At 44.7% G+C, this 16,708-nt stretch overlaps 1 protein-coding gene across 1 annotated transcript in view; it reads right to left on the bottom strand.

The window, feature by feature from the left end:
• Positions 1–16,708, bottom strand: part of Blnk (B cell linker) — a 65,405-nt gene that overhangs the window by 11,478 nt on the left and 37,219 nt on the right. Inside the window, exons 7-13 of the mRNA XM_087907891.1 lie at positions 13,900–13,981; positions 12,774–12,845; positions 8,278–8,347; positions 5,968–5,995; positions 5,154–5,196; positions 1,759–1,843; positions 732–763 (exon numbers count right to left, since the gene is read on the bottom strand). Of these exons, the coding sequence (XP_087764017.1) occupies positions 732–763; positions 1,759–1,843; positions 5,154–5,196; positions 5,968–5,995; positions 8,278–8,347; positions 12,774–12,845; positions 13,900–13,981 (412 nt within the window). The remainder of the gene's footprint in view (positions 1–731; positions 764–1,758; positions 1,844–5,153; positions 5,197–5,967; positions 5,996–8,277; positions 8,348–12,773; positions 12,846–13,899; positions 13,982–16,708) is intronic.

Here is a 16,708-nt window from a genome sequence, read left to right as displayed (position 1 = left end):
TTTGGAATATGTTCCAAATTTCATGTAGCATTTTCCTTTTTTATTTCACCCCCTGTATTGAGTTGAAAGAAAATGAAAGGTGGCGTAGTTCCATTCTGTGATCCTGACTTGTCTGACTCATAGGTGTGTATATTAAAGACTGAATTTTTCACCGTGTATGTGTGTATATGGATGTGAGGTTAGGGGCTGAGAGAGGACGTTGGTCCCTGGAGCTTGGGGTACAGGCTTTGTGGGTGCTGGAAAATGAACCCAACCTCTCACCTACCTCTCCAGATCTGATTGTCTGACTGCTCTATAAGGTGAGGGTAACCTTGGGAAAATTCCTCAGATAATTATCACATTCTCATTGTAGGATACATTTTACAGATATATGTGAGGTCCATTAAACCATATTTCAGATTTAAATAAAATACCTATAATTTACTAAGAACGTTCTTGGTGCCAAGCACTGTTCTAGGTATTTCCCATGTGCTGTTTTACTTAATTTGATTTTGAAAATAGCTGTATTATAATTTTTAAGTGATGATGGCTGATAAGTAAATGTCCAAGGAATACTAAAGATTGGGAATATTTACCTTTCAAAATAACTCTACAAAATCAGTATCTTTGGCCCCATTTTACAGCTAAGGAGATGAGCAAGAGAAGACACTGGGGCTTCATGGTGGAGGTGACAGGGCCTCCCATACCTGCCCTTCACCCGGGGTTGGCCATCGTGATTTCATTGCACTTACTTGGCAGAGGAACAGGCTTTTGATGGACAGGCCTGAAAAGAAGACATGCAGGGTAAGTAAAAGGCAGAGGACTGTAAGAGGAGGTTTCTCTTCTGCCCACCAGTTCCCGAATAACCACTCTGAGACTAATATTAATTACAAACTGCTTGGTCTATTAGCTCAGGCTTATTATTAACTAGATCTTACAACTTAAATTAACCCATTTCTATCATTCTATATTTTGGGCTTGTTACCTCACAGCTTGCTTCCCCGGTGGCTGCTGGTATCTACCTGACTCTGCCTTCTTTCTCCTGTTATCTCTGCTTGGATTTCTTGTCTGGGAATATTCTGCCTAGCTATTGGCCAACCAGCTTCTTTATTAACCAATGGTAATAAGACTTATTCACAGCATACAAAGGGGCATCATCAGAGCACAGTGCACAATCTGGAGAATCCACACCAAAGGATAATGAGATCTAAAGATGGGAGGGGCAACAAAACCTTTGGAAAAGTAAGATTTTTCCCCCTTAACTCTGAAAAAGGAGGACCCTTGACTGAAGTGTTACGTTTTGGATGAGACTAAAAACTGGAAGAATGGGTCTCTGAAATTTTTAGTTTCTTAAGTTGCTAACACCTTTCCAGATTTAATGAAGGACTTCCTTTGTTTTTAAAGGGAAAGAGCTAGCTCATGATCTATTATTCCCACACTGTGGAGGCTGAGGCAGGAGTTAAAGGGCATCCTGGCTACATATATAAGGAAGGCAATAAATACATAGCCAGGCAAGCTAGGGTTAGAGTCAGACCCTTTCTTTAAAAAAATATATATATAAAAGAAATAGGAGAGGTGGGTGCTTCCTGTTGTTCTAGAAGACCTGAGTTCAGCTTCCAGGGCCCACAATGGATAGTTCATAACCATGTAACCCCAGCTCCAGGGGATCTGATGCCCTTTTCACGCACATGCAACATATACTCACATATAGACATAAAAACAAAATGAAAATGAAAAATATCCTTAAAAGAAAGAATGAATAAGTGGAAGGATTCTTACTTCTGGGTGGGAGGAAACACTGGTGACTGTGCGGTGTCTTGTCTGTGACTAGACCCTCGGTGGCGTTCAGCAGGGACAGGCTTTTCTAGAGTAAAAGAGGTCTCATATTAGGATTATGGTGAAATACCTGTCCCTGCCCACATCACATCCAGCCACATCAGCTGTGTAGGACCCCCTTTGGACAGATGTTTTAGAATACCCTGTCTTCTAAGGTGTTCTCAGTCTGTGTACTTGCCACCCTCTTCGTGTGTGTACTCTTAGGACTGTGACTCCCTGTTGGCAGTGTTACCACGCTGGTACCTCTGCACTCCTCCTTCTGTACCTGAAGACAAAAGCCCTGGGTACTGCACTGTAAGTGTCTGAGCACAGGTGGCTGTCAGGAGATGAACAGGCTTAGCATCCCTCTGCATCACTTCTTCTCTGCTTTCTGTGTAACCGCATCCCTTCAGGTGTTAGCACACAACTGTGTATCTTGCTTGGTCGTGAGAGGTGAGATAATGACTTATTGCTGATGAGAGGTAAAATCTCAGAATTTATAATGATCTACGTCTTTGGAAAAATCAATCGAATCAACGTCCAGGTTACCCGTGAATGTTGATACCACTTGGATCTCAATATATTCATGAGGGAGAGTAGGCAATAGGCTTAACCACAGAGTCTAAGAAATTTCTGTTGAAGCCCATAGGGAACTTCCCTACTGAGACATTAAGAAAAGGCAAAAGCATCTAATCTCCATGGGAGGTAGAAAAAGACAAGACCTCCAGATCTCCTGAGTACATTGGGAGCGTGGGGATCATGGCAGAGGGCAAAAGGGGAACGGGGAGGAAGGGAGGGGAGCAGAGAAAAATATATAGCTCACTAAAAACAACAACGAGAAAGAAAAGATAAAAGCTGCAGAGATTTCAAAGGAACAAAAGCAGCGACTGGCGTGCTGTTAGTGGTCAGCCCTCGGGTTCTGACCTCAGGCCGCCTTGAACTCTAAAGGTATTTCAAATGTGTGGTGGGTTACTTTGAGCTTTCATGCTAACTTTGTGCACAGTTCTTTAAAACTCAGAAATTTCCAAATGAGCGTAAAGCCTCCATTAGGTTCCAGCAGCCTTAAGTGTTGACCAGGCTGTGTTGTCTCCAGACTCTGTTAGCCAGGGCCTTAAGCGTTGACCAGGCTATGTTGTCTCCAGACTGTCAGCCAGGGCCTTACCATCTTGTAAAAGCCTCTTCCATTTTAGTGGAGCTGTGACAGGCAGCTCCCGTAATGACAGTAATTTGGTTTCCAGAACTGTGGTGTCTCTTGGGCTGTCCAAATATCCAGAAATGAACTCACCCTGGACTATAGGGTTTCTGACTGTTAGATAAAAGCCAGCGTTCCTCAGGAACTTGTGAAACTGGTTCCTATCTGTGAAAAGGATCGTTTCCCTTACCTCAGGCAGAAGGGACATATGGTTACCTGTGGCGGCTATAGGGATACCAAAGTCCATGCTGGCCTCTGGGCTCCCTCAGGAGCACAGGACCTGTCACACATTTCAGAGTCAACTGCTTCCCTCCCCTCGCTGCTTGTCCACCTTAGAGCCTGGCTATTCTCACTATGAACTCGCCTACTCTCTGTAGCTAACCTTTGTTCTCTATCTCTTGCTATCTCAGTATCTCCACTAGTTTCTCCTGTTTCCCTAGTCCTAGCTATGTTCAGTCTACCTCTCTCTCTCTCTCTCTCTCTCTCTCTCTCTCTCTCTCTCTCTCTCCCCCCACCCCGCTCTAGACTCTTCCAGATGGCTCTGGCTGATTTCTCTCCTATCTACAATAAAAAACCTTAACCACATCATAGATCAGTCACGTCAGCTGTTTCTTTCCTGCACCCACTCACACACAAGAACTCAAGCAGATTGTTTCTCTGGATTAGATTGTTTCTCTGGATTCCTGTCTTTGTATCCTAGCCCCCCCCTCCCCCGTCATGAGAGATGTTTATCAGTCATCTGATTCTTTAAATGACTACTCACTGGTCCTTCCAGCAATGGCCAAACAGCAGCCAAAAAAGAAAACTTTTCAACCTGAGCCCCAACTTGTAAGCAAGCAGTGGGTAATGATTCCTACCGAGTTTGCTCACCCAGCAAAGCCTTGCATGGTCTCAAGTCACTAGCTTCCTGTCTGTCTTTCCTTCAGACTCCTCTTTCACAGTCCCGAAGTCTCCTCCCCAGGGCAGAGATGGCTGCTCCCTCCCTTTGGGCCTCTGTTTTTGGAAGGAGACCAAAGGAAGCAGCAGCTTGCTAAACTCCTCTTTGCAAGGCCTTGAGCAGCAGGGTGCAAGCCAGCAGCCCCTCCCTCTTGGTTTTGGAGGCTCCAGAAGCCTTGAAGCTTGCACAGAGGCTGTCTGCTATGCTCTCTGCTTACCAGGTTGGAGAGCCTGGAAGGATGGTGTGAGGCATGCATGTCATGTCCAGGAACAGAAAAACTTTAAAGGGGAGGCAGAGAACCACACAACAGCAGAGGAGGAGGAGGTGGAAGACAGAAACAGCCTGGGGAGAGAAAATAAGACAGAAATAGCATGGCAGGGGGGACCTAATGGTGCAACAAAAGCAGAGATAAGAGTTGGATGCATGTGTGCTCACTGTGAGCCGGGACGCCAGCATGCTCGGGGCAGACAATGACTTAGGCCATGGTGAAAGGACACGCACCGTGATGAAGTACAGGGTTACTTCACGTGTGGAGTTGGGTGGGTGCAGGACTTCAGGGTCTCTACGCTCTAAGTGTTGACGTCATGAATGAGTCATACTTTCTCTTTCTTGTCCCCATTCATGTTTTTCAAATACAAACTTTAAAAATGGGGTCATTCTTTTAAAAAGCATGTTGAGTTAAGATATAGTGAAGTAAAGGCAGAGAAGTGTTTGGAGATGTACTAAGACTATGGGCATTTGAACTTTGAAACCTTTCCAGCAGAACCTTTTTAAATAAAGAGAGTTTTAAAAATTCATTACTTTGTCTAAGCTGTTCTCTAAGGTCATACGTAGTAGGTGGCTCTAAGGTTATACATAGTACTACCATGTTCTCTAAGGACATACATAGTACCACCATGTTCTCTAAGTGCATACATAGTACCACCATGTTCTCTAAGGACATACATAGTACCACCATGTTGCTTTCTAGCTGACTGTACCTTCTGTGATAGACAGTGGCAGGCAGGCTGTAGTCTTCTCCATAGACCCTGCCGGCCAAGCTCAGACTTCCGAGCTAACTTTGTGACTTACTACGACCATGCAAAGCACTAATCATTCAGAATTGGCTTCATATTAACAATCGGCTCATAAACAATGAAAGAAATCCAGAATTAAGGATTGATATGCATATTATTCATTGAAAAATTACTTTTAGAGTGCATGCGCAGCCTTCAGAATAAATATACTTACCTTCACAAACTTTTGATGCATTCTGTGAAGAGGCAAGTGGAGTCTATGATAAGGAGAAAAAGACAAAGACCTTCAACACAGCAGAACATGGAGCTCAAAGTCAGAGCAATACTAAATACGCTGGGAGAGACCTGATGCAGTTGCTGTAAATCGTGGCAACAAAGCTATAGTGGTTTCCAGTCACTGAAAACTGGATGGGTGTGTCTCATGGAGGAGCAGTGCATTTCACTGTGGGGACATCACTAATCTGTCAACAGTGTTGAAGGACACTATGGCCCCCAGCAGCTGCCGGGCAGCAATGCTTGTGCGGTGGGCATCGGGCATCTGACTTTGGTCACATGGTCCCACCCTCTATGTATCCTAAGTGACAGTCACTGTCAGGTTTTAGAGCAAGCTCAGGTCCATCTGGGCTGCATGGCATCATGGGCTTGCCCAGGGTCACCCCATTCTGGCCAGAAGCTGAGTTTTGCCTGTGATGATTTATCTGATAACATAGTGGTCTACTAGATGCTCTGAGGTCCGCAAGGCAGGAAGTGGACAGAGGCTTCCTGCAGTGACCGAGGTGTGGACAACATCTTCTGTTATCTGCTGCACACATTCAGAAAGGCTAACAGATCCAGCAAGGACCAGCTCACCAGGGGTAGCACCTTCCCAGCTCTCTGAGCCTCAGAAGTTCCTTGGGTTGTCTGCAGCAGCTCCAGTTGTTAAGCCTGCAGTGTTAAGCACAGCTGGATGCCCTGCTTACTTTAAGTAGGAGGCTCACAATAGATACTGCAGGAAATGGGACACACTTTCAAGTGCAGAATCAACTTACCGTCTTCAGGGGTGTAGCTGTTTTCTTCCTGGGGAATAAAAGATCAGCCTTGTTAAAACACAGGGAAGATGAAGCAGAGCTACCACCTTCTTAGACCTAAACCCTGAAAGGGAAAACAGTGGGTAGGAGAGCGCTCTTGAAGGACAGACAGGGATGGCTGGAGGACTTGTGATGGTCCTCCCAGCAGATGGAGAAGGGTTAACTGTCTTAGCCAGAACTCTATTGGTGTGAAGAGAAACCATGACCAAGGCAATTCTTACAAAGGAAAGCATTTGCCTGAGGGCTTGCTTACAGTTTCAGGGGTTCAGTCTGTTATCAGTATGACAGGGAGCATGGTGGCATGTCAGCAGGTGCTGGAGCAGTAGCTGAGAGCTTTAGTAGAGCCTGGACTTACTTTCCTCAGGCTTTATGCTCCTTGTTGGAGCTTATTTTTAATTCTTTTCCCTTCTTTGATTCAGTACCCCACTCTCTTCTCTCTTCCTCCCCGCTATACCCCCTCATGTTTGGTCTGAGAGTGCAAGTACAGGGGAAGAGTACTAACAATCCAGTGTCTGTCGGAGTCTGGAGCTAGGTTAAACTCCCCACAGATCACTTCAACCATCTAAATGATCACTCCGAGTGTATATTATGTAGTAGAACCCTGTCTCAGACAAAGCTGAAAACCCACAAGAAGCTGTGTGTGGTAGCATGTGGGAGGCAGAGGCAGGCAGCCAGCCTGACCTACTTAGCACATTCCAGGCCAGCCAGGACTACTTAGGGAGACACTGTCTCAATTTTTTTTGGTTATTGTCACATTTTAGATATCAGAAAACAGGTTTAGAAAGACTAAGGAACTGCTCAAAGTGAAGTCAAGAGAACAGGGCAGTTATGGTTAATAACCCATAGAACTAAGACTTATTTGGTGTGCAATCAAGATTGCAACCATGAAATCCTGTTTTATACATATATAACTGTGCTTTAAAAGGATCTATTTTATTAAAATTTGTGTGTGTGCATGTGTGTGTGATGTGTGTGAGTGGGTGCATGTGTGTGAATGCATATATATGTGTGTGTGTATATATATATATGTGTGTGTATATATATATAGAGAGAGAGAGTACGTGTGTGTGTGTGTGTGTGTGTGTGTGTGGTATTTGGATAAGTGCCGTGTGGGTCAGATTTGTCTGACTCCCTGGAGCTGAAGTCACAGGTTGTTGTAAGTCTTCTGGCATTCATTCTGGGAATCAGACTCAGTCCTCTGAAAGAGTGTTGCCTGCTCTTAACCACTGAGCCAACTTCCCAGCTCATAAGCGAACTTCTTTAACGACCTGCTGAGCCAGCGTAATTGTATGGAGTCTATAGTGATTTGAATAAGAATGTCCCCACAAGCTTATATATCTGAATGCTTGGTTCTCATTATGTGGAACTGTTTAAGAGAGTTAGGAGATGTGGCCTTGTTAGAGAAGGCATGCCACTGGGGACAGGCTTTGAGGTCTCAAAAGATTTGTGCTGCCAGTCGGTGGTGGTAGCACATGCCTTTACTTCCAGCACTCAGGAGGCAGAGGCAAGTGGATCTCTGAATTCGAGACCAGCTGATCTGAAGAGCAAGTTCCAGGGCTACACAGAAAAATTGTGTCTCGAACTGACCCCCCCACACCCAAAGACTCCAACAACAACTACAAAAACCTTGTGCCATTTCCAGTCTCTCTCCTCCCTGCCTCATGGTTGTGGATCGAGACATAAGTTCTCAGCCCTTCCTTCACCGTGTCATCATGGCCTCAAACCATACGAGCCTAAGCCCAGATTAAATACTTTCTTCTACAAGTTGCCTTGGTCCTGATGTCCTATCACAGCAATAGAAAAGTAATTAATATGATGGTGACATAATGCTCACCCAGCAGTTTCCAAAGCCATCTGAGATCCCGTCAGCTTTGTCACAGAAAACACCCTAGCGCATGTTCAGGCGTACGAGGGCCTAGAGCAAGTTCCGAGGCCAGGCCCACTTTTATAGGCCATGCACTACTTGCAAATGAAATTAGGGAACAGAAAGTACAGATTGAACTTGAATGGAGATCTCAGAGCTTTTGGGTGCTGAAAGCTGGGGTACCCTGCAAATCACTGTGAGCCAATGAACTCACATTTTAGCTAAAACTGACTCTGTGTAAGGCAAGAGTCCTCACTTCCATTTTTAGTGGCAGTTCCTCTGGTCCATAGGTATGGAGAACTAACAGGAGTGCTCAGGGCAGCAGGGCCCCACCATCCCGCATACCCAGGTCTTGTACAACACATCACACACACATCACACATGCACTGTCCTCAGTCAGTACTCACCCAGCTCGTGGCAGTGGGGATGGCGCAGCAGGCAGAGATGACTTGGAGTCCCAGACCCCACTGTTTCGACCTGCACAAAACATACATGTGTCGGTCACTGGGCCTACCTTCAGGAATGGCCGGATTAGGGAGGCTAGCATTTCTGAGACACACAGGCTTTGTGCCACTTTAAGCGAAAGGCCTTTATCCAGTGACATTGAAGCCGGGTGTGGGGAGGGAAGAGCAAAGGAATGGGCATAGATGATGAGATATTTGAGACCCCAGCACAGGGCGGGCGATAATTCAGTAGTGAAGCACTTGCCACACAAATGTGAAGACAAGAGTCAGATCCCCAGAGCTCATGTAAGTGCCAAGTGGGCATGGCAGTTTGCTTGTAATGCCAGTCTTGGAACAAAACTCAGAAATCTAGGAGCAAGACTAACCAATTGATGAATTCTAAGTCTGATTGGAAGACCCTCACTGAACAAGGTGGAAGAGTGAGAGAGGATGATTACCAATGCCAGTCTCGGGCCTCCACACACACATACACATGCACCACATACGTATACACACATCATACTTATACAGACATCACATACATACAACATATCACACATATAGATACATCATACACATACCACACATCACACACACATCACACATACACATACATCAGACACACATCACACACACACCACACATCATGCATCACACGCACCACACATCACATGTATGCACACATCACACACACATCACACATACACCACACATCACACATGCACATAAATCACACACACATCAAACACACACACATACACATCACACATACATCACACATACACAAACATCACACATACCATACTCCACACATACACACACATAAACACATCACACATACACACATACTGACATACACTCACACACACATACACATCACAAGCACATCACACTCACACACATACATACACATCACACAAACACACATACACATACTCACACACATATCACACATACCACATACACAGACACATCACACACACAAGAGGAAAGAAAAAATGCCAGTGTATAAACTCACACAGGCTGTAGGTCAGAATGCCACTCTAATGCTTCTGGAAGACCTGTTCATTAGACTCAAGGGCAAGGTCAGGGACCCTGGTTCTGATAGCCCAGTGAAAACACAGAAGTGCCTTTGAGAGGGAGTCAAGAAAATACCACTTGCCCTGAGTACACTGTACAGGTATGCTCAGCAAAGGTGTCTAGAGACGTGTGGGCTCAGCCCACCCTTCCTGGTGTGCCCGATCTGCCAGTTCACGCATAGCACACCTCAGCACGGTGTCTGCTCCTCACAGACATCAGAGAATGTCTACTCAGTCACTGCCAAGTGAGAGCAGCTGCTAGGCCACTCCCCACATTGCAAATTCATACCAGTATGAGTGACAAATCTTTACAGTGTGCAAGAGCATGATCCCACAGCAAGAGCATGATCCCATAGCATTCTCTTGCTCTTCATTCTCCTGCAGGCTGCACTCTGCTCTCTTCTGCTGTTTCCGCTATTCTCGACTGCTTACCCTGTTCCCTGCCCCTCTTGCCCTGCTCTGGACTCTTCCCAGTGTCTCTGGATATTTTCTCTCTTTTACTCACTGTATAAACCTTCCCCCTAATATCAGAGCAGTCTTGTCGGCAGTTTTGCCACTGTGTCCCCTCGCATACAATAAGCTGTACATGTGGCGTGAAAATAAAGAGAAATGTCATCCAACCATGGTGTGTGAGTCCCACTGTGGTCACCTAACTGCTATTAAAACTGAACTTTAAGGTTGATACTGTGCAAATAGGCTAGCCACTCACATTCAGATAGAAGAACTCAGGGCAGAGGAGGCAACCATGTCTGAGAAAACAGGAGGCAGGTAAAAGGTCTAAGTCAGACCCCACTCCGACCCCAACCTTGTTAGACCCACTGCCTGCTTTCTCTGCTGAGCTATCCTTTCCTCCATGTCCCTGACCAGCACACTAACATCTCCCCTTCTCTTTCCTCCTCATAGCTTTTAGCCAACAGACAGGAGGGCCTTCCAGGCATGCTCTGAGCTACCAGGGCGTGGTGCTGGTGCAAGCCTGTGTGCTCTCAGGCCAGTGAGCGGGCTCAACAGATGAAAGTGCTGGCCACCAAGGCTGAGGACCCAAGTTTAATCACCAAAACCTATATGGTGTAAGAAGAGAACCGAATTTACAAAGTTGTCCTCAGACCAAGATATGAACATGCCCTGTCCCCTGACAAATATATTTTTTTTAAAAAAATCCACCATAGTCTTGCATTAGGAAGACAGCATTCTAGTTATTTTTCTGTTATCAAACTAGCTGGGAGACCTCTTAAAAAACATTGTCTCGGGTGCTCTGTGAAGTGGGGACACTCTCATCTTATTAAATTCACTTTTTATGATCAGAAAACAGGATAAATACGATATTTTAAAGAATCAGTCAAACACATCCAGAATGTGGGAAACGGGCAAAAGTTTCTGATAGCTAAAAATTTTATAGTGAGGGAAAAGAGCCAGATGTTCAGGGCCGCCTCGTGAGTGATCCTGTCTCTATGAAATGTCAGCAAAAGCAGGTTTACAGCGACGGATGAAGACAAGTGGTTGCCTGGAGCCGGGAGTGGGAATAGCACTGACTATATAAAAACGGACATAAGGGAGTTTGGCTGGGTGGGTGTGGAATCTAAAAGTGAGCTGGGGCAATGATTACATAATGTATCACTATAAACATCACGACTCATAGACATCAGTATTTTTATACTAAGATGGGTGAATGTTCTATATAATATTCATAGCTCATAAGTGATGTGGGATTTCCCTCTGTAGGCTGTGAATACCATTAATGAATAAAGAAACTGCTTTGGACCTATAGTGGGGCAGAAGTTAGGTATGTGGGGAAAACTAAACTGAATGCTGGGAGAAAGGAGGGCAGAGCAAGAGAGATGCCATGTAGCCCCCCCTCCCAGAGACAGACACCAGAACTTTAGCCAGTAAGCCACAGCCACGTGGCGATACACAGATTAATAGAAATGGGTTAAATTAATATGTAAGAGTTAGCCAATGAGAAGCTAGAGCTAATGGGCCAAGCAGTGATTTAATTAATATACTTTCTGTGTGATTATTTCAGAGCTAAGTGATCAGGAACCAACAAGCGGCCCCCTTTCTACTACATATAAAGGATTAGCCAACAGGATGGTTATTAGTGCTAGGCACTGCAAAGGTGCCACCTACACCTCACGAACACCAAGTGAAACAGACAGAGACTCCAAGAGGGCAAGAGGCAAGACCACGTGAGCGGTGGACCCAGACAGCATTTCTCTCTGATCAGATGTCTGTATCGTTCTTTGGAGGCTTGCTGTGCAGGTCAGAGTCATGGCTGCCTCTCTCGGAAGGAGGGTATTTCTGTGACCGTGGAGGGAAGGAGAATGGAGACAGACCCCTCTATTCACCGCTGGGCCCTTCTATGCTCCCTCAGAGTGCAGCCAGACCAAGACGCACATCAGTGGGACGACCCTGGCAGTGGGATACCAGGAACCCACCTCACTTTCTGAGCGTGTTCAGCTCTTGATTTGGACATTCTAAGGGAGAGGTGTGATGGGTGATGTACCCGAAGCATAAAAGTAAAATGGGATAACCAGCTTCCGTCTCTATCTGTCCTGAGCAGAAATTTAGAAGTGTTTGTTTTAAAGGTGCAGCTTGGGTGTCAATTGCTGCTTTCTCAGCTAAGACATTCATTTACAGGTCCTCAGTGTGTTCTGCTCCTATATGGAGATTTTCCTACATAACTCTACTTCAGCTTTATAGCTAACATTTGTTCCATTAACACCACCCTACCCCCACATCAGCCATGGAAGCCCCAGAGCTCCGTCTCTTTGCAAGCATTCTTGGAGACTGCTATTTTCTGCTATTATCAGACTATGCAGCATCCCATACTCTGACACATGCACACAAAAGACTCCACCCAGCCATTCCACACTAATATAGGCTGCACTAGTGTGAAATTCAGCTCGCACATTTATGGAGATTTATAAATTTCAAGGTTTTTTTTTTTTTCCCTGGGGCAGGGTGCAGAATTGTAAATGAAACCAACTTAGAAAAAGCTCAGAAATACAGATTCTATCTATCCTTTCTTGATAAAAGCTACAGACCGGACAGCCATTTTACTCTCTCCAAATGTTCACTGGGAGACAAGTCCATATGGACTGAGTTGTTTGGTTTCTATAAACTGGTAGTTCTCATATGACTAGAAGTTGATCCCAACTCAGAGATAGTTGACACCACATGGGGATATTTTTGCCCATCATGTGTAGGGAGATGGTTTTGGAATCTAGTGGGTAGTGGCAGAAAGCCTGTGGGCATGGACGAGACGGAGACTTGGTTCCCCTTTACAGGGAACTTGGGGACACAGGTGATTGGTCACGTGTGCTCTTAGCTGTATATCTCTTTTGGAACGGTTGTAAAACCAAACCAATCGCGCATATACTTTACCTGTGACATTCCCCGGAAGTGACATTGGCTTTGACGAGCTGTTTGGCTTGGTTGATCTATTCACCATGGGAGCTGAAACACACAAATATGCACACATGGAATAATTACAGGCTTGCTTTACTGAGGAAAGTTCTCGTAGGAGGAAAGAAGATCAGTCAAACCAGAAAGGATCCGCAAAGATTCTGTGACTCTTATTAATCCCAGAAACCATCCAAAGGGGAAGCTCTGGGTTGGATATATTAGCGATGAAAGGAAAGAAATAAAACAATCTGCTGAAACAGATCAGAATGCCACCTGTCTGGCAGAGTGGGAGACAAAAGAGAGTTTGGCTCTGTTTTGCTTTAATCAAAAGGATATTAAAGCTAAACACGGTGGTGCCAAATTAATCACTCGTCCTTCCCTTCCACACACAAATTCACTTGGCTTTTGAGATGGTCTGAGCGGAGGAGGGACATGTAGGTATTGTTTTGTGCACTGGGTGGCTTTGGGAGTACAGGAGAGTGCTGCTATTAGAAACAAACAAACCAAAGCCAGCATTCTTGAGGACAGTCCTCTCTGGTCCAGTTTGTTAGACAGAAAGTGTCGTCCAAGAGGCGCTGTCTCCTGTATGGAACTGTATTTTCCAAAGTCACTATTTCTGGAGGGTGCCGTTTCCATGTCTGATCTGAGACACGTGTTTATGACAGCATTTCTGATCCCTGGCAAGATTCACAGACAAAGCCCCCATAGGCCTGAGACATGTGGAACGAAAGAGCCAGGGTGCAGAGTCCACGGCTCTCACTTATCAATTCCGCCATAGACTTGCTCGTGGTGCACTGTTTCCAATCCACCCTGGGGCTTGCAAGCCTGTGAGCGCTCGCAAGCCTGTGAGCGCTCGGTTTTGAGGACCATTCTGCGTGAAAAAGGCAGCTGAAGAGAGTAGGTAGCCCCAGGGCTTTCATAGCCAGAGTCTAAAACCTTGACCGTGGAAAGAGGAGAAAGGGCTCTGAACCAGATGCTCCCAGAGCCAAAGGGTGGGTGGTTCCAGAGGAGGAGCTGTCAGTTCTGATCTCCTCAGTGCTTGCTGCTGAGCAGCCTGGTGTGGGCTCACTGCTAGGAGCTCTCCAAACTCCAAACACGTGCTTACCTTTCTCAGTAGGCAGCGGGCTGCTTTCTCGGGGATGGATATAGTTTTCGTCGTTGTCCTCCACAGGGACCACATAATCAGCCTAAAAGTAACACAGAAACGAGCTACGAGAATGTTTGCTGTGCGCTCACAGTTAACTGTGGGAGAAAGAGGCTTTCGTTTTTATGAAAGCTTTATTATTATTTTATTTATTTATTTATTTATTTATTTATTTATTTATTATGTATACAATATTCTTTCTGCCTGTGTGCCTGCAGGCCAGAAGAGGGCACCAGACCTCATCACAGATGGTTGTGAGCCACCACGTGGTTGCCGGGAATTGAACTCAGGACCTTCGGAAGAGCAGGCAATGCTCTTAACCTCTGAGCCATCTCTCCAGCCCCCTTTATGAAAGCTTTTATGGGCTGTAACTCACATAGTATAAAATTGCACAAGGTGAAGTTTACCATGGGGTGTCTTTTGGCATTTAGCTATCTGTTGGATCTACGGGGACTTTTCTACCAGACTCTGTTCCATGAATGCTAAGTCCGCGGCCACTGAAGCCCCTTAAGTGAAATGGATCGTAGCAGCTGTATTTTCTGTGATGAACCATCAGGAGCAGATGCAGCTTATAGAAGGAAGAATTGATTGGGCTCAGGGTTCCAGAGAGATAAGCATCCATGAGGATAGGAAGGCATCATAGCAAACAGAAGGCATGGCAGCTGAGAGCCCACATCTTTAACCACAAGTGTGAAACAGAGCCTTAGCTGGATGTGGGGGTGAGATTATAGAAACACAAAGACCATCCCAGTGACATCCTTTCTCCAGCAAGGCCACACCTCCCGAACCTCACCAAACAGTGCTACCAACTGGGGACCAAGTACTCAAATACTGGAGACTGTGGGGGCCTTTCTCATTCACACCACTATATCAGTGTTCAGCAAATTTTGGGTTCTTTAATCTCTAATATTCTCAAATACCGAACATAACTTTAGGTGTGTCTTGTCGTCTGGATCTATATTCCTCTGGTGGTTACTGCTTAGGCCCATTGTCCATATGCATATTTTTGCTCTCAATATCCTTTCCCACTTTTAATTGGGCTGTTTACCTTCCTATTGCTATGGTATATTAGCTCCTTGTATGTCCTAGATAAAAGTCCTCTGTAAGATGCATGACTTGCATTTTTTTTCTCCAATTTTGAGCCTCACTATGTGCATAGACTAGCATTGACTGAAGTGCTCTTGCTTCTGCTCCCAGTGTTGGTATTACAGGCATGCGTATTGGGCCTTGATTATGCTTCCTTGATGCGTCACTTCTGGCACAAAGATCTAAATTTAAAGTCCCCTTTGTGTATCTTTTATCTCTGCTGTTTGTGTCTTCATATTACTAAAAAATAAGCATTGACTAACCCAAGGTCATATAGATTTCTACTTATGCTTTCTTCCTTCTAATAGCCCAATAGTTTCCTAGCTTACATTTAGGTCTATGGTCTGCTTCTGGTTAATATTGTGTATGACATGAGCTAGGGTTCAATTCCCTCATTTTACATGTGGATATAAAGTTTTCCTAGCACTATTACTTTTTTTCAAAATCAGTTACTTCTTACTGTATTTTCTTGGTCTTTGTCAACAACCAGTTGACCACAATGAGGGAGAGAGACAGAGATAGAAAGATAGATAGATACATAGATACATAGATACATAGATAGAAGATAGATAGATAGATAGATAGACAGACAGACAGATAGAGATTTTATACAGATAAAACACAAATGAGCTACCCAGGTCTTAAAAATGATTTTTCTAATCTGGCCTGATAGACTGACAAAAAAGGTACCCAAAGAAGAAAAAAACAAAACCAAATAACTCCCTCCAAAACAAAACAAAGCAAAACAAACAAAACAACAACAAAACCCCATCCCGTCACTCAGCCATCTCTACAGCCTTAGTCAGTTGGGTACCCCCTCCAATTCTGAGGTACAGAGAAAACACATAGCTTGCACAAGGCAACAGACAGGATTTGAGCCCCATCTGAGTGCCGAGAACTCAAGTACCCAGAAGCCACCCATGTGCCTCCTGCAACCCACCCTTCCACCCTCTCCATCCTCCCTTTGAGCTCTTCTCTCTTTCCAGATAGTTGTTGTTTCTCATCTCTTCTTCACCTCCAGTAGGAGCCAGCCTATCTATACTGTCTAGAATCCAATCTATTTAGAGTAATGCTATTTCCGAAATTTATGGAACTAAGACAGTTTTATTCCAAAAGAGCGATGACAGAAAAGACTTGATCCAATCCCAACAAATTGCATTTATCAAGGAAAGTATATGTGCGATGTGCATTTCCAGTTCTGCAGTTCTATAGTTAGAAGGAACTACCTGCCAAAACAAGAGTATGATGGAGACCCATACAATCTGTACCTTAAAGAGACCACTGGGATCACTGTGATGTTTTCATAGAAACTTCATCATCTCATACACAATCTATAAAACCATAACTGTGGTGTCAGCCTGGTCTACATAGTGAGTTATAGGACAGCCAGTGCTACATAGAGAGACCTTGTCTCAGTAAAATAAAACAAAAACCCAATAAAAAAACAAAAAAAAACCCAAAGCAACAATAATCAAAACAAAATAAAAACAATGTTTGGGGGATGTATAAGGTTTTAAATACTAGAAAAAGAAAAAGTTGGTGTGTGTGTGTGTGTGTGTGTGTGTGTGTGTGTGTATGTGTGTACACATACTGGTTTCATCTTTTCTTTTCCTTTTTTTGTGAATTCTTTTTTTTTTCTCCTGAGACAGGGTCACATGTAGCCTAGCCTGGTCCCGAATTCATT

Source organism: Myodes glareolus, chromosome 7 (assembly GCF_982192425.1).
Source record: "Myodes glareolus chromosome 7, mMyoGla1.1, whole genome shotgun sequence".
Classification (NCBI taxonomy): domain Eukaryota; kingdom Metazoa; phylum Chordata; class Mammalia; order Rodentia; family Cricetidae; genus Myodes; species Myodes glareolus.
The sequence above is the reverse complement of the archived record's forward strand: the minus strand, read 5'-3'. Positions and strand labels throughout refer to the sequence as shown.